At 44.7% G+C, this 18,519-nt stretch overlaps 1 protein-coding gene across 2 annotated transcripts in view; it reads right to left on the bottom strand.

The window, feature by feature from the left end:
* SRRM4 (serine/arginine repetitive matrix 4) overlaps positions 1-18,519 on the bottom strand; it is a 177,433-nt gene that overhangs the window by 22,639 nt on the left and 136,275 nt on the right. For both annotated transcript variants that reach the window (XM_005572373.5, XM_065524869.2), the window contains exons 5-8: positions 16,798-16,824; positions 14,946-14,996; positions 11,538-11,636; positions 6,980-7,136 (exon numbers count right to left, since the gene is read on the bottom strand). In XM_005572373.5, coding sequence (XP_005572430.3) covers positions 6,980-7,136; positions 11,538-11,636; positions 14,946-14,996; positions 16,798-16,824 — 334 coding nt within the window. The remainder of the gene's footprint in view (positions 1-6,979; positions 7,137-11,537; positions 11,637-14,945; positions 14,997-16,797; positions 16,825-18,519) is intronic.

Below are 18,519 nucleotides of genomic sequence, written 5' to 3'. Positions count from 1 at the left end.
TTGTCAATGAAAGGAACCGGGAGACCAGATCCATTAAACCATATCCAGACCTCAGAGTTATTATAAACTCCTTCTTTCTGGGTCAGGGTAGTCAGTCTCAGACTTTTTAAAATTTATCTAAAAAAATTTTAAATACAGAATGTTTTTCATGAACTCAAAGCCATTGGGGGGAAGTGAGCAAATATTTCCCTTTTTACTCCCTCAACTCCCTCCAATGTGAAGCTCCAGTATCTCTTCTCTCTCTCTCTCTCTCTCCACTCCAAAGCTCGCCTCATCTCCTTGTTCCTTAATATACTCAGTGTTCACATTCAGGTTTTTCTAATAAGTAATTAAATCCCCCCACCACGAACTCCAACTCCCTGGCGTTTCACTGGGAGTCTCTCTCAGCCCTCCGGGGAAGCCGGCACTGTTATTTATTGTTTTTGTTTCAAATCATTATTTAATCAAGAACGGGGAAAAAAGGCAACCTCTCACTTACACTTCAAAATTTAATTTCAGCTGAATTCCAAGATCAAGAGGCAGCACGGCCTAATAGGTTACAAAAATACAATCAAGAAGAGAATTCCAATTAAACTGAACAAGTCCATTTACTGAGCTTCAAATGGCCCCATGGAGAGAGACGGCTACAAATTTTTTTGTTCTTCCCTGCCATATGGGGGACTGGAAATTCTCATGTGAGTATGGAGCTGTATGGCAGAGCTTTTAGCTAGAGTGTTCTGGTTGTTCCTAAAAAAAAAAAAAAAGCTTTTGTTTCACAAAGACATTAAGTTTATTTTCCTTTCTGTTGTTCATCTTCCTTAGTGCACTAATTAGGAAGACAGCAAAAGAATGGATTCATTGACCTGGTGGGAGTTCATCTGGGAGGAGGAGGAGATGGAGAAAGAGAAAGGAGACGTGCCGGGCATTGTGGGAAGATGACAAAGTCCTTTAGGGCTGGGGCTATGCCATGGGGCTGTACACTGCATTGAACCTTTGGTAGGCAGAGGTGGTCTGGCCTCCTTATTCTTTTCCTTAAGCAGGAGCCAGAGGGAATGACAGCTTCAGGCTCACCCTTTCTTCGAAGCCTCTCCTGAGGACACCCTGCCCACCTGTTCTCAGAAATCTCCGCCTGGACCCAGTTAGACACATTTTCACCAGCCCAAATTGAAACAAAAACAAATAAGTTCAATGTAATTAGTTTTTCATCCTGCTAAATACTTTCAATTTAAAGACTCATTTTTTTCTTCCAAGGTCATGTCTTTCCTACTTGTTCTAGTAGTAAAATCTCCCTTCAGTGATAGAAAATAGTGGTTTTCTTTTTTCTGTCCTTCCTTAGCAAAAGTAAAAGTTGACAAAGCTATGTCACCTCCCATTAAACAAAACAAAGCAAAACAAAAACAAACAAACAAAAAAACCAATGGCTCAGAAAATCCCCAAATCTCATCTCATCCATGTTCTGTACTTTGGTTCCTCTCTTCTCTCAACTATGATGATGGTATTAAACGTTGGATGTTGAGTCTCCCAGCTGGGCAAGAGCTCAAAGGCTTTGCAGAACGTGCAAGCACCTGGACCAGGGGTCAGAAGGCCTGGGCCATCCAGATTCTCCCTCAGCCCCGTTTTCCCTATCTACAAAGTGGGAAGCATATTCCCATCTTGCCTTTCTCCTGGGGTTGGTGTGAAGTTCACCTGAGATCTTGGATGGATTCAGCTTTTTGAAGCTAGAGATACTCTGAGAACATCATATCTAGGTTTATCTGGGATAAGTTTAGTAAAGCTGCTATGATGACAAAAAATATTATGGCAACTAGCATACATTGAGGGTTATGTCCCAAGCATTGGGACAAATTTTTTCACATAGAGCATAAGCCACATGAGGGCAGGAGAGTAGATGCTTAATGTTTATTTTTGAAATGAATGGATACCTTATCTTACTCCATCCTCATAACAATCCTATAAGTAGGTATGATTATTATTAGCTCAAGGCACAGATAAGGATACTGAGGCCCAAAGACATGAAATGGCACAGAAGAGGTCATGTAATTAAACACAGGACTCTGAGGTCAACATGGACCCTGGATTCAACCCCTAGCTTCTCTGTTGAATAGCTGCCTTTTACTTAATTTTTTTTTGGACTGGGGTTTCCTTATCATAAAGTGGAGATATTCGGGGAAGCTCCATTGAAAAGCTATTGTAAAAATAAATGCAATGATGATGATACATGTAAACAATCGGCCTAGCACCTGGTGCATAGTAGGTGCTTAGTAGGCATTAGTTATTGCTGTCACCCAGAGTCTCACAGGGAGAGATCAAGAACTCCAGGGTGCCCAGATCTACTCCAAAGCTCATGTCTTAATCACATTGCCTCTTCCAGTTTACACATTTCATGAGATCCTCTTTTATGGACTATGAGTTCTGCTTTTATTCTTATTATTTTTGGTTTCGACATCTGTACAGGTTTTTGTTGACAGGCATTAGCAACTATTGGCCCAGGCTGAAGGCAAGAGGAGGAAACAAGAAACCTGCCATTGTCTTTGGCCCAGCTCCAGTCTTGATCAGCCTCCTTCTAGATTCCCTCTCTGGTTATGATAGACTTGATAGAGAGCCCTATACCACAGGGAAAGGGGTTGGCTAATCCTTGGAGCCAAGAGTCCCTCCATCATCCAATCCACCCTCCCATCATCCAGTCCACCCTCCATGCCAGCTATCAGGGTAAGCTTTCAAGGCACAAACCACAACTCATAACAGTTGCCCTTTCTCCCAATTTGGTTACATTCCTAGGTACCAACACCTCACAGGGCCTATTTTCCCATCTTCGAAATGATGATAATAATTGTACCTACTTCACTGTTTTAGGTATCAAATGAGGCAAAAATTATGTAAAGTATGTGACAGTGCCTGACACATAGTGGTGTTTTCCCCTCCCTCTGTCCATCAACCATTGCAACCCAATGAACTCCTATGCATCCTTCAAAGCCTGGTTCAAATAATCCTTTATTGGTTAAGTCTTCTCAGACATCAAGACAACATTGTCTGGCCCTTACTCTGTGCTTCCATGACACATTGTAGTTGCTTTCATCACTGCCAGGAGTGACATTCACAATATTCAATAACTAGTTGGTTGTGGGTACTGCCCCACCACAAGGGAAGCTGGCTTTGACGCTGAAGGGTAGTAGTTGTCACTTTTCAGTTTCAGGATTCTGAGAAGATCCAGAAAGTGCCAAGGAAGAGGAGGGATGGCTAGGTTGACTGGGGTTGGGTAAGGTAATGACAGGGCCTATTTACCAACTGGCATGAAAATATTTGAATATTTTAACAACTGGAGAAGGTACTGGTACTCCTGACTCAATCCCAGCCCTAACTACAAAACAATCACACTATATTGCAGCATTCTTCTGACTACTAGACTGTGAGCCCCTGGAGTTCAGGAAGAGTAGTATTTTTTTTTTCTTTTTTACAATCTATCTGTCTCCCCAGTGCCTTGAACAGAGATGGTGGAGTGAAGATAAGGACCATGTGTGAGGCTGTGAGGGGTCTCTAAACTGTCTTGGGATTCTCTATTTGGATTTGGGTGCTGACCAAGCAAGAGAGCTTCAGGTTACCTTAAGCTCACCAACTAAGATTTCCATTAAGAACCAACCCCCAAATTTTCATATTCATATATGTAAATAAGTCCCTTGATATTATGCAACTGTCCTTGATTTTTTAAAAGAGCTGTGCATGTGAAATACCTGTAATCAAATATGGCATAGACAATCCTTCATGCTTGGGCTCCTCTTTACCTCCAGAGCCCTTATCTTGCCCTGGAATTTTATCTCAACTCTCAATTCTAATCTTTATTTTCCCCTTCATTGGCTCACCCTTAGCTTTTCTGGTAATTGTTACCTTCCCTGCCCAACCCTAACCCTAATCCCAGTTCCCTCCCCTGTCTGCTAACCTTGTACCCCAATTAAGCATCTGAGCATCAATTGTTGTGCATTGCCTTTAACTGTTTTTAACTTGTCTGTCTCCCTTCATTGGAAGGCACAGGCTATTTTTTTCTTAGTAATTAGATCCTGAGATAAGTCAGAGCTTGACCCTTTGTAGATGTTCCATAGGTGTTTGTAGACATAAATGAATGATCAGACAGGTGATTCAATGAAAATGTACTGTTAGCTTTAACAGAGAGAAAAACTTGGGGCCGGGACCCTTGGAAAACCTTTGATCCAATCTGGAAATTTCTTCCATCTCTGCTTTTGTAATGGAGAAGATGAGAAAGGGCCATGCATGACGAGCACTCAAAGAACCAGATCCAGGCCATGTGATTCTTCAGGGAGCCAGGCAACCTTGAGTGGGGCAGGGTAGCCATTTGGGCTACAGCTACCATTTATAATGGAAAGAAATTGGTCTGGGAAGCAGGGTCCCTGGCTCAAGTCGCAGCCTAGCCTGTGCCTGGAACTATACTACTATTACTACTACTACTACCACTGCTACTACTATTGTGGCTACTACTATCACCACTACTATTGCCACCACTACTATCACCACTGCTATTTCCACTATTACTTCTACTGCTGTTACTATCACAAGCAGTAAGCATTATGCAGCATTTACTTCTTGCCTGTTATACTCTAAAACTTTTACTTACATTGTGTCATTGAATTCTCATAACATTCTTATGAGGTAGGTCTTATTGCTATCCTTGTTTTGCAGTTTTTGAGGAAACTGAGACACAGAAACTTGCTCAAGGAGCCACAGCTGGTAAGTGCAGCCAGGATCTGGAATGTTGTCATCATATTTTTTGTCAAGTTTTGCACCTGTGTCAAGTACTGGGCTCAACAGCTGCCTTTTGAAGAAGAGACTGTTATTATCTCTATTATTACTATTATTAGTTTTTACAGATGAGGAAACTACAGCTCAGAAATATTTAAGTAATTACTCCTATCTCAGGGATATGATGTGACCACAAATTCATAATCCCATGTTTTTAAACAACTGTGCCTTGCCATAGCCCATGTAAATCATTTCCCTTCTGTGAATCTCAGTTTCCTTTCTTAGTAATCAGAGCATTACACTAGCTGAGCTCTTAAGGCCTCTCTTATAGGTACAGGTGAACCCTGGCTTTTAGCTCTTCTGATAGGGCCAGGCTCATGAAGAACAGTGAGGCATTGTACCTCAAAGCCATCAAGAACCCGTGTGTTTTAGGAAAGCAAACTACCAATAGCCAATCTGGTAACCTCCCCAGCTTGTGTGGGTGGACGGACCTAGCTTTTTGTAACATCTTGACAGACATGTCTTATTGGAAAACCATCCCAGACCTGTAAGAAAGTATAAGCCAGTTGCTTCCAATGGCACTTTTTAGCTAGGGTCAATTGGGACCTCCAGATGGACCACCACGAATACCATGATCAGGGAGATTAGGCATCCTTTGCTAACTTAAAAACATTCCTCTACCTCTTCATGCTCATATTTCAAATTTATCTTCACCTTTGCCACAATCCTCCTGGGAGACAAGTGGGATAATCATGCCCATTTCTCAGGTGAGAAAGCTGAGGCTGAGAGGGGTAAAATGACAAGTCCACCCAAAACAAGACTCAAATCCAAGCCTCTAGACTTTGTCATGCTGGGAAGACCCCTTTTTAGGATATTTGTGTGAGAGAGAGTACACAGGTGGGCATTTGCCATCTGCAAGGACTCAGTAACCACAGACATCTCTACCAAGAAGGGGTCTGGGGACAGTTGCAGATGGTTCCAGGTAGGCAGAGGATTTGGGTAAAACTAGACCTTGGTGATGCTGGGTGTCTTGACTGGTAAAGAAGTTTCCTGGAATGCACTGCAGATAATTATTGTGTCAACCAGGCCCAACTGTTGTCATTGGTTTCCCTTTCTTGACATCCCCACAAGGACCCCTGAACTTTTCCTTGCTTCCACCTCATCCTTCCTTAGGGAGCATCTACCTGAAATTTTCAAGTTCACATGTAGCTAGAGAAGACAGTCCCTTTCACAGCTGTTTGCTGCAATTGTAGACTCTATCAATGTTGACTCTCTTCCTGTTAATCTGTCTGTCTCTTTAGAGTCTACAAAAGGCCTTCATCTACTTTATCTTATTGGATATTCCCAACAATCCCATATGGAAGTGGTATTTACTTCAAGTTTACCAATGAGAAAATGGAGATTAAGTAATTTGCCCAAAGCCACACAGCTAGGAAGTGGCCACACTAGAACTGAATTCAGATCCATTTCTAAGTCTCTTGCTCATGGTGTCAAACTATCTGAAGTCAAAATTCCAGCTTGTCCTTGTTGACTTGGGGCAGCACCGCTTAATTCTATTCAATGCTCTGTTGCTAAATTGGATTAACTCTTGCCTTGCTCTGGGGCTTTACCCTAGCCCTTAACCTCTCTGCGCCTTAATTCTTCTTTCCCATCTGTAGAAGGGACTAGTGAGAACAGCTGTGACCTCAACTCCCAAGACCTTGTGTGGCTACATGAGAGGATGCAGGTCAAGAGCTATGACCTCCTTGGAAGAAAACTGTCATATAAATTCAAGGTAATGTTTATAGGTGAAATGAAATCCCAGCTGCCAACCAATGTTGCCATCCAGCTGGCATAAAAGATGCAGACTTCATGTAAAAGCTGGAGTGCCTCTGTTATGTCAAAGAACCCTTCTTTTCCTTTCTCTCCCAAAAACAAACAAACAAACAAACAAACAGAAAATCCTCCTATGGTATCTTAAACATGTCTTCCTGCAGATATCACTCTGGAGACAAGTATTTATTTGTCAACATTCCCCTGATAAAAGACTGGGTATTCAGTTTTTCTCCCCCTTCCCCCCCAAATCCCCAAGCCAGTGTTGCCAAAGTCTGGTGAATGATCATTTGGTTCATCATTAATGAGGTCTGTAGCCAGTGGGATATTTTGTCAGAAATTGAATTAAAATGTATCATATACTGCCCTGAACTTGTGCCTCCATCTCCCCTAAGTGTCGTGGCCAAGGCTGGCAGAGGAGGCTGTGAAGAATACTTACTACACCCCTGGCTGACAGGTAGCCAAGCATCTGGAGGGGTTGATTGGGCGGGCGACTGGACTGGGCCTCAGGGCTGTCCTTGCAGAGGGTCTTGGAGCAGCGGCGGGAGTGCCTTCGGCGGGACTTCTGCCCTTCCTCAGGGGACCGGCCGCGGTGCCTGGGGATAGGGGAGAGAGACCTGAGGGTCTTTTGAAGGGGAGCATGGTAGGGAGATGGATGCGGGACCAACAGGATCTGAGGATGATAAAGTGTGTTTGGGGGTGTTTGTATATGTTCATATGTGATTTTGTTCCTGGGTATGTCTGCATGTGTGCGTATGAAAGCTGGACTGTGTGTATATCCATTTATTCATTAATTCATCCATTTAACCATCCATCCATCCATCCATCCATCCATCCATCCATCCAACCAGACATTTAGCCATCCGTTTGTCTAAGCAGCCATCTATTCATCCATCTAACCAACCATCTGTCCATCATCCATCCATCAGTCCAACCAACCATGTATTACCCATCCCTCCATCCTTTCATTTGTCTAAGAAACCATCCATCCATCCATCCATCTAAGCAACCATCTATCCATCCATCTAAACATCCATCCATCCATCCATCCATCCATCCATCCATCCATCCATCCATCCACCCATCCATCTATTCATCCATCCATCCAATCATCCATCCATCCATCTAAGCAACCATCTATCCATCCATCTAACCATGATCCATCCATCCATTCATCCACCCATCTATCCATCCTTCTAACTATTCATCTATCCATCCATCCATCCATCCAATCATTCAACCATCCAACCATCCATCTATCCATCCATCCATTTATCCATCCAACTAACCAACCAACCAACCAACCAACCAACCAACCAACTAACCAACCAACCAACCATCCATCTATCCATCTGTCCATCCATCGTCTGTTCATCCATTCAACTAACCATCCATCCATCCATCCGTTTGTCTACATAACCATTCATCCATTCATCCATCCATCTAACCATTCAGCCATTCATCCATCCACCTACCAAACCAACAATCTATTCATCCATTTATCCACCTATCCATCCATCTATTCATTCCTTTATTTATTCATTCTCTAACTTGTTCATTTGACAAATACTACTTCACGTATCTGGAACTGCTTTGGGGTCTGAGGATGCAGCTTTAAAACCAGAAAAGGTCCCCATCCAGATTAGTTATTCAGTTTAATGTCACTTGTGTGCCTCCCTGATTGTCTGTCATGTGACTGTGTGTATGTCTGGGTGTGTCCATCTGTGTTTCCATGTGTTTGTCTATAAATGTAACTGTGTATAACTGTGTGTCTTTGTGTATGTGACTTCGCCATCTGTGAAATAAAGACATCCTGTTGACTGTCACCCAAAACTTTGGTGAAAAAAAATGGCTGACAAAAATGACAGAGATGCCTTCTGCAAGTTTATCACGTCTAGATCTGGCTGCTTGGTCTGCAGTGAAAACCAAAGGCATGTCTGACTTCTTAGAAAGGGGATGTTTGGACTCTGCATATCTCATTAGTTCTCTGAGCCACAGGAGTAATAAAAATAGCACATTATGGATTTGCACGGTGTGTATAAACCTGTCTTGAAGCAGTTTCATAGTTTTCCCTACAGCTTGAAGACATAGACAGGGCAAGGTATTACTTTCCCATTTTACAGATGAGGGAGCCAAAACTCAGAGATGTTTAGGGATCTGCCTGAGGTCAAACAGCCTGAAAGCGGCAGAGCAAGGGTCAGGGAAGTTTTTTGGCCCTCTAGGAACTAGTGCCTCTGGTTCATGCCCTGGAGTGCCTCTGACTGCTCTGTGGCTTGAAAATCACGTTTCTACTGAATGTGTAACCTGTGTGCCAGCTCTCAGTTTGCTTCCATTTCTGCTAGGAAGCTCCTCAGCTCATTGGCACTGGGAGCTCAGATGCCAACACCATCAGGAGGAGATGGGACAGCAGAGGAGGCCTGGGGTAGTGTATGTGATGTTAACCATTTATCTAACAGGTAAGTTCCTAGAGCCTTGTATGATTCTCTGGCCCAGGCCAGTAGGGCTTAGCTGCCGAGAGACAATTCAGCCTGGGGTGTAGGTGAAGTGCTCAGGCTGAGTCACACCAACTTGGCGCCTATTCCAGCACTGCCAGACACTTCCTAGCTATGTGACCTCGCTCAGATCCCTTTGCCCACCAAAAGGCAGTTGTCTCTGCTGTAACAGATCAGAGATGTGGTTTAGCTCATTTGGACAACGTCCTCCAGAAAGAGGCCACCAGGAGTCCACGTGGGGTTGAACAAACATTGTTGTCACTCCTTGATACCATAGGGAAGTTTCAGGTATCTCTGTAAGAGGGTGTTAGAAAGAATCTATTATAGGCTTTGGGCTGGTGATAGGTGGTCTGGGGAGCATTTACAGACCTGGAGCTTTGTTCGGAATTGGATGCTGCCAGGAAGTGGGGGTAATTCTGATTGGGTGTCTTCATCAATCTTATCTAGAAAGAGTGAGGACTAGACCAAGGCTAAGGCTGACTGCTGAGGAAGCAGCAGTCACTCATATTAGGCAGGGTAGAGAGATGCTTGGTCACTTTTGTGTTTTGTGCAGTGTTCTCATCTGGGCTCAGACTTGATTACAGAGGGGGCTTAGTTTTGTCTTGAGCAATCAGGGCTGCAGAGTGGCCTTGTTGGATGGTGATATTCTTGGAAATTGTTGATGTTCAGCAGAAACACCAAGGTCTAATCTTGATAGTAGGTACCAGGGACCTCTTTCTGAAATGCTTCCCACACATTGCCTGGGGAGATTTAAAAATCTCACTGTTCTGGTCTCCATCTCATCTGGATTAAATCAGAATGTTTAGAGGGTGGGATCCAGACATTGGCATCTTTTAAAACTTCCCAAGTGATTGAAAAGGGCAGCAGAAGTAGAGAAGCACTGGCATAGCACATGGTGTTATCAGAATGATAAGAGAGAAAATGTATTGAAACTCTTAGCGCAGTGTCTGACACAGAGCAGGATTTGGGTAAATATTCCTCTCCTGCCTCCTCTTTCTCCTTCTCCCCCTTCTACCTTCTCCTTCTCCCTTTTTCTTTTCTTTTTCTTTTTTTTTTTTGAGACAGACTTTCACTCTTGTCACCCAGGCTGGAGTGCAACGGCAGATCTCGGCTCACTGCAACCTCCATCTCCTGGGTTCAAGTGATTCTCCTGCCTCAGTCTCCCGAGTAGCTGGGATTACAGGCACCTACCACCACACCTGGCTATTTTTTGTATTTTTAATAGAGATGAGGTTTCACTATGTTGGCCAGGCTGATCATGAACTCCTGACCTCAGGCGATACACCCACCTTGGCCCCCCAAAGTGCTGGGATTACAGGCGTGAGCCATTGCACCTGGCCCTTCCTCCCTTGTTCTATAGACATTCTGCTTTATTTGGGAAAAGTATGGCCAGGGCAATGAAATTTTAAATCTCCCTTGGTGATGTGAACAGAGAGTCAAGTGTGAGATGCATTTGAGAAAGAAAAAAGCAGCCCCTCACGTCTGGAAACTGGAGGTCTCAGTGTCCCCACTGACTATCAACAATTCCAAACACCAACAAAGCCCCAGTTCTTATTCTTGCTCTTCTTCTTCCCTTCCTGCTTCTTCTCATCAACAAGATGCCTTCTCAGGTTGGGACGACCAATGTATTAGCATAGAGAAGGTCCAGGTTAGGAGAAAACGGACTTGAAAAGGCATTAGAATGAATCTGCTACTTTGCACTGTTTGGTTTTACATAGTTTGCTTAACTTCTCTGTGCTTAGAGTGGTCCCTTAGTAAGAGTGCGAAGTCTAGAGCCACGCTCCCTCATTTCAATCCTGTCACTTAGTTGCTAAGAGACTAGCAAATTCCTTAACCACCCCCCCCCATGCCTCAGTTTTCTCATATTTAAAATGGGGATAACAATAATGCCCACTTCTTAGGGTTGTAGAGAGGATCCTGCAAGTGGATGCACAAAGAGCAGCTAGGGCCCTGCATGGTGGCTCATGCCTGTAATTCTAACAGTTTGGGAGGCCGAGGCAGGCGGATCACCTAAGGACACTTAAGAAAGCCCTTTGTAAAAAACTTTTTTTTTTTTTTTTTTTGAGACGGAGTCTTGCCCTGTCGCCCAGGCTGGAATGCAGCGGCATGATCTCGGCTCACTGCAACCACTGTCTCCTGGTTCAAGCAATTCTCCTGCCTCAGCCTCCGGAGTAGCTAGAATTACAAGTGCCCGCCACGACACCCAGCTAATTTTTTTTGTATTTTTAGTAGAGATGGAGTTTCACCATGTTGGCCAGGCTGGTCTCAAACTTCTAATCTTGTAATTCGCCCACCTGGGCCTCCCAAAGTGCTGGGATTACAGGCATGAGCCACTGCACCCGGCCTCTCCAGCACTGTCTCTACAGGGAAGTGGTGCCAGCTGCTGAGTGCGAGGAAGGGGGCCAAACCCTGTGCTGGAAGTGTGGAGGCAAAGCTAGTGTTCACAGTGTCTTAGCCTGGGCTCGGCTGTGGCTGACAGAAGAGGATCCTGGGGCGAGGGGTTACCTGCTCTCACAGCTTGAGGGGCGGGACTCCGAGCTCTGGGACCGCGAGGGGCAGCGGTGATGGCGGTGGCGGTGAGACTTTCGGGGCCGGCTTCGAGATCTTGGGGGGATGAGAAGGAACGAGTCAGAGGAGAGGAGAGAGAGAGTAAAAAAGGGAGAGAGAGAGATTTGATCTTGTGACACCTGTTTTTCCCTTGCACTCAAGTCACCATCCCTCCCGAAGTTCTCCATCTCCCTCGACCCCATGCGTTAGTCCAGCTTCCTGCCTGGGTGTTGGGTGGAGGGTTCCTGTAACCAATGGTGCTGAACGCGGGTGAGCAGAGAGGGGTCCTCTGGAGGGAATGTGGATGACTCAGGGTCCTCCCCGCTCCCCAGATGACACCCTTGGCAGAAAGTCACTTCCCTATATCTCCTCTGCATCACTCATGGTAGGCACTTCAGTGTCACAGAGCTTCAGGGGTCATTCAGGGAGCATAAATGTGTGAATCAGCCAAACACTAACACAATATCAAGTGGAGGCTTGAGTTAAAACAGAAGGAGCTGCTTTGCCTCCAGAATATTTGTGTGGTGATCCTCTAATTTTTCAAGTGAATGTGGAAATACAGATTTTTAGGTAAAATATTCTTATTTTAAACGGAAGCTCATTTTTTTAAAGGCACCTTTTTGGGCAAATGAAACACATTTGCAGAGTAAATCAGACCTTCAGGCTGCCAATTTATAACCTCAGACCTGGAAAATTAAATCCAGGTTCTTAGCATGGAATCAAAAGCCTTTCAGGATGGGCTACAAACCTCATCAAAAACAAAAATTAGAACAACAACAATTACTACCGCTACCACTAACAATGGTGTTACTACAGGTTACTTCGGCTACTTCTAAGTAGTAATAATTCGGAAATAGTAGTGGCAGTGGTAGTGGTAACTGAGGATATATAAAGGACGTCAATGGTTTGGGCCAAACAAGAAAGCCAGTGGGAGTTAGAGATGATTCTATTGGGACGTAACTTGGTTATCTCAACAAAGGACTCAGGGATTCTTCTAATGTAATCATCAGACCATATCCCTTCCCTGCTTAAAACTTTCCCATTGCTCTCATATTGAGTCCAAACTCTGATCCTGAATCTCAGGCAGCTTTAGGAGCTAGCCCTGGCCTAGTTCTCTGGCCTCACTGCTTGTCTTCTGCCCTGGCCTGGTGGGCTAAAGCAGCTCTGAACTGTATGTATGCTGGCTCACACATTTTCCAGTTCATGATGTCTTAGGGATGATGATGACAACGATGGTGATGACGACAGGTAACCCGCATCTAACACATATTTCATGCCAGGCACTGTATTCTAAGCATTTTCCTTAAAGGGATTTATCTATTCCTCATAACAACCTACGAAGTAGGTTCTCTTATTATTCCCATTTTACAGATGAAGAAACTGAGGCACAGAGAGTTTAAACAACCTGCTTAACTTGTAGCCTAGAATGGTTACTTCCCATCCTCACCTGCGGCTTAGACGCTGCCTCCTGTGGGAGGCCACCAAGCCCTTTTTCCAGTGCCTGTGTTCCCACAACGCCCAGGGTTTCATCTGCTATGCTGTGACCAGCCCTACATCTGGCTCCTGTGAGCTCTTCAAGGCCAGGACAGTGTCTGGCTCATCTTTGTCCTTGGGCCCAGCACAGGGCCAGTCACCTAGTAGGGCCTCACTCATTAAGGGATGTGGAATGAAAGGAAGCTGACTCACTCCAGCAGCCACTTGCCTGGAAGCAGCCCTGACCATGGACTTAGCAAGAATAAGCCATCGTTTATCTTGAGGATGCCTTATTCTTCTTGCTTTTTTCTCTCCTGCCTCTTGTCTTTTGGCTTGCACAAGCTTTCTGATGCCCTGCTAGCAATTTCTGGGACTTATCCAGCTCTTGCCATCGGGGAGGGTGGCCACCTTGCTGCCCTTACACAGGCAGTCCTTGTCTCAGTGATGGTCCTTCCTAGCGCTTTTGATGTCTGGACCTAGCCCCTGACTCTGTGGCTGCCTACCCTGGGGCCCCACTGGTCAAGTGACACCGAGATTGCTGAGAACGCGTACTCTATCTGTGCTTAGTGTGAAAGCACATTCAATACATGTGGCCAATAATTGTTTCTTGACTTGAGCTGAACAAATTCGATGATAAGGAAGCTCTTCCCTGAGCTAACTCAAGGATCTACTGCTTTCTTCTGGAGCATTCCCCAGGCCTCTGTGGTGGTGGCTGAAATACCCTCCTTCGTGCTGACCTTGGGTGAAAAGACCGTTTGGGGCAGCAAAGCTGGGCACCCTCCCTCTGCATTCCTGCCTCCTCTTTTTTCTCCCTGGCAGCCGACTACCTTTCATCTTATTGTCTTTGATCCTCTCTTTAGAAGCTTCTTGGCGGGAGATAAAATATTAGTTGATTGGAAAACACACGCACTAACATTTGCAGGATATAAAGTAGGTAGGTTGTAACCAAATTTACTTTTAATTTGGCTGGGAACTGAACTCCACAGGCAGCAGTGGCTGATTTGAATTTCTACTACCAGCTATAAACTGTGAAACAGCTGGGGCCCCAAGACTGGAGCTAGGAGCTTCATTGACATCTCCACACTGAAAATCCAGCAGTCAGGACATGAATTCATACACATGCTCACGCTCGTGCACCCTGTGACCACACCCCCATGACCACCCATGCACAGGTAAAAACCCCCATACAACCCCTGTGCACAAAATGTACAGAGGTACTTACACCGTGCACACACACAGTGCATAGAATTCAGTGTGCCCTGTGTACACCATTCACGTTCATGCTCACACAAGCACAGACACACAAATGCACTGGTGTAGGCACAAATATAGACCACACAATGTTCCCATATTGTATACATTTGTACACACAGTGTACAAAAATGTAAAAATGTGCAGATGTCGACAATGTGCACACTAGATATATACATATTGCATATAAATATACACACAATGTACATACAAGATATACTCACAAGGGACATGCCAGGCACACACATGCACACTTTCATGCAACATAAACAAGCATGCATACACATACACATTATATACACATGACCCAGTGCACTCATACATACCTAAACCTACAACACACGCAGTTATGCCTTTCTGTCCCGCCCTCTCTCTCCTTCCTTCCTTCCTCCCTCCCTCCCTCCCTCCCTCCCTCCCTCCCTCCCTCCCTCCCTCTCTCCCTTCCTTCCTTCCTTCCTTCCTTCCTTCCTTCCTTCCTTCCTTCCTTCCTTCCTTCCTTCCTTCCTTCCTTCCCTCCTCTCACCTGCTCACCCTCTCCTCCCTTTCCCTGTTTATTTGTCAACTCTAAGACTCTGGCTTTTAAGAAGCCAGAACCCCCAACTCCTCCAACTGATAAGTACGTTCCAGGTAGTATGTACTTACTGTTTCTTGTGCCTCTTCTCATCTCTTCTTTTGCTTTTTGGACTAGAGGAGCTAAACAAGAAATGGTCAATTAATTGAAAGACGCAAAATTCTAGTTAAAGATAAACAAGTAGTTAAAATGCTTAACACACAGTGTGAGATCCAGGCAGTTTTGGAATGGACACCGATCATTGCCTCAGACTGGAAAATTCACTGCCAACAACATTTTCATGCAGCAAGTTCGGCTAGGGATACCGACGCACATACATATGTTGAGAATGGAGTGTGGAGGATGCCAAGTTCAGCTTTGCTAGGTTGATAATAATGGCAGCAATAAAGGTAGTAATAACAATGTCTGCTATTTTTTTGAGGCTTTAATTACAGGCTAGGCATTCTGTTGAATACCTGCTATCAACAACTTCATTTTATTCTCTCCGCGACCTAAGGGTGGAGGCACAATTTAACAAGTGCTCATTCTAAGGTGAACCTCAGATGGGCAAAGAAACTTGGTTAGGATTGCACAAGTGAGCTAGGATGTGGCCATGGATCCAAGACCATGCGTCCCCAGAGTCCCTGCTCTTGACTGCTGGTCAATCAATTTATAAGAGAAGCGAATGGAATATCCAGGAAGATATTTGAACTCTCATGCAGCTTGGTAGATTCTGAAATGGTCTGTCCATGCATATCCAGGTATCCAAGTTTAAATTATTTTTTTGAGTCATAGGGCAGGGGTCTGAGTACAATGGATAAGAATGACTTGGGGTCTCAGTGTAATCAAATAGAGATCAGGGAGGATGAACACACTATTTGGTAGTTTAAGCTAGACTGGTTTGCGGAGGGTCACCAAGAACCTATTACTGGCCCAGGACCTGGGAAGGGGAAATTTTATTTCATCTAACTATCTTACACCTTGAAGCTAGCCACAGGGTCTATCTTCATGTTGAGACTCACCCCAGGCAGTGGGAGAGCCAAGGACCTTGCTGACAGATCTGAATTCAATTGGACCCAAGATCTGCCTCTGCTTCTTAGCTGCTGTGTGACATCAGGGTAGTTACCCGTCCTCTCTAAAACCTGGTTTCTTCAACCGTGCAATGGGGCCGTTACTGAAGCTGCAGAGCTGAGTGGACAGACGAAATTGGCAACCAGTATCTACTTATTAAGTGAATAAATGATAGGGCTTTGCATTTTGCAAATTGCTGTAGATGTGGTTATTGTTCTTTAAGAAGCCATCGTCGCTCTCCTTATCCTCTGTCTACAGTTTGGGTTTGAATTTCGGCTCCGATGCCTTCTGGTTCTATCTGTGGACATTCCTGTTACAATCTGTCTTAGTCTCAGTTTCCTCATCTGTCAAATGCGAACAATAAACATATCCACTGTGCAAGGGTGTGGTAGGGATTAGTGAGAATTAAACACATCTACACATGGAAGGGACGTAGCTCAGGATCCAGTTTGGAGTGAGGACTCTGTAAGTAATAACTATTTGTGTTCACCCTAATGTGTCCAGTATAGGAGGACTTGGCCCTGTTCCTTGGCCAGATCTGGGAAGGTTTTGGTGGTGTGACAGGACCGATGTTTCCCTATGTGCCCCAGTTCAGGATTCCAACCAGTGGCAGGGGTAATGAGACATTCTGGGGTCGAGGTATCGATAGGGCTGGTCCAAGAGCAGCCACCTGGCCTGATGGAAGTAAAAAATTGGCTTGGAATGCTCAGAAAAAAACAGCTCAGATCTTCATTTTGGAGGAAACTGAGGCCCAGGAAGACGAAGGGGTCATGCCTCAGAGCACAGATGGAAACTGAGGGCTGACCTAGAAGCTGCCCAAAGCTGCTGAGACAGCAGAAAGTTGAACAGGCAGTCAGAGAACCAGAGTCTTACCTGTGCCTTCTCTTCTTGGAGAAAGACCTGAAAAGAAAGAAAGAAAAAAAATGAAAAAAGAATGAAAGAAAAAAAAGGCAGAGAGAGAGAGAGGGAGAGAGAGAGATGGAGAGAGGGAAAGAAAGAGAGAAAGGAGGAAGGAAGAAAGGGAGGGAGAAGGAAGGGAGGAAAGGGAGAAAGTAAATATAGGTGAGTTTGAAAGTTTGTTTGTTTTTTTTTTTTTCCTGGTATGAAGGTATCAGCGTGTTTGTGATCACGTGACAGGGGGTCAGGACACCTAGCTAATCCTCCTCCTCTCTTAGATTTCAGAGACTAAGAAAATTGTATGGGAGATACTGGTTTGCATTCTGAATTTCCAGATCAAAGCCTACCAGTGCTTCAGTCCTCCCCCAAAATTGTCAGTAAATCTGTCCTGGATGAGGCTGGATAGGGAAAACGTAAGAGAGGGTCTTCTGCCTTCCCTGCCTTTCCCCTCCTCCATTCTCCATCTCGTCTTCTCTCTCCCTTGTTGTGGATTCCTCCTCCTCCTCCTCCTCGTCATTACCGTCATCATCATGACACAGCCAGCTTCCACATGTGGAACTCTTACTGTGTGCCACGTTCTGTACTTAGCACCTGTCACACACAATCTCATTCAATCTTCCCCAAGCCCTGTGGAGTACTATTAACAACCATTTTACAAAGACACTGAAGATCAGAGAAGTTGATTAAGTTGCTCAGAGTCAAACAGCATCACCCATGTAGCTGCTTCTCATTCTTCAGTGCTCCAGTTGGAGGCCATCTTCTCCTTGTAACATTTTCTGAGTCCCTCAGGCTGGTTAGTGCCTCCCGTCTACTACCCCAAGCTCTGGGTGAGCCTCTGAGCTTATCATCCGCAGGGTACAGACCTCTCCATATTTGAGTGACCTATTTCCCCCCCTAGAATGTGAGAAATTGGAGGGCAGGGACTGAGTTTTGGTTTCTTTCCTGGGACTCAGAATCCTCATTCATGATACATAATGGGTGTTCAATAAATAGATGTGAAAAATAATTTTTTAAAATTTTTAATTTTTGTTCTAAGTTCTGGGGTACATATGCAGGATGTACAGGTTTGTTATATGTAAATGTGTGCCACGGTGGTTTTCTGCACCTATCAACCCATCACTAGGTATTAAAGCACAGCATGCATTAGCCAGAACAACGAAAAAAATTTTAAAACTCAGAAGCCTTGCTAACTGGGGAGACAAAAAAAAAAAAAAAAAAAAAAAAAAAAGAATCTCAGTGCTTTTGCTACCCCTAGCTCCCATCTCCAAAATTGACAGCTATCATTAACCAAACATTTCAAGAGCTTGGAGAGGCTGGGCCAGGAGTAGGATGGTGCTCAGGAGGTCAGGGTTTGGGAAGCAACAGCAACAGAATTTCCCCTCCTAATCATCTCCCTCATATGAGCCCTACTCTGTGAAGCTCTAAGACCTGGGCTGACAGAGCAGGAAAGGCCTGTTTCTGACTGTCTGTCAGTGTCTTTCTTATGAGAAGGAACCTGTGAGTGAGAAGCCACCTGGTTTCCAGAACCCAAATATGGGAAAATTGTTCCACTTTCCCCAGCGAACCCCCAAATAGGGAGGAGCTGCTCAACAAAGGAAGGTGATAAGGTGGCCATCTAGAATCATAAGTGTGGGTCATTGTTTCTACAAAGGACTCCACGTTGGGAAAGATTTCTGACACCAAATTAACAACATTTCA

Source organism: Macaca fascicularis, chromosome 11 (assembly GCF_037993035.2).
Source record: "Macaca fascicularis isolate 582-1 chromosome 11, T2T-MFA8v1.1".
Classification (NCBI taxonomy): domain Eukaryota; kingdom Metazoa; phylum Chordata; class Mammalia; order Primates; family Cercopithecidae; genus Macaca; species Macaca fascicularis.
This window is presented reverse-complemented; position numbering and strand designations above follow the sequence as displayed.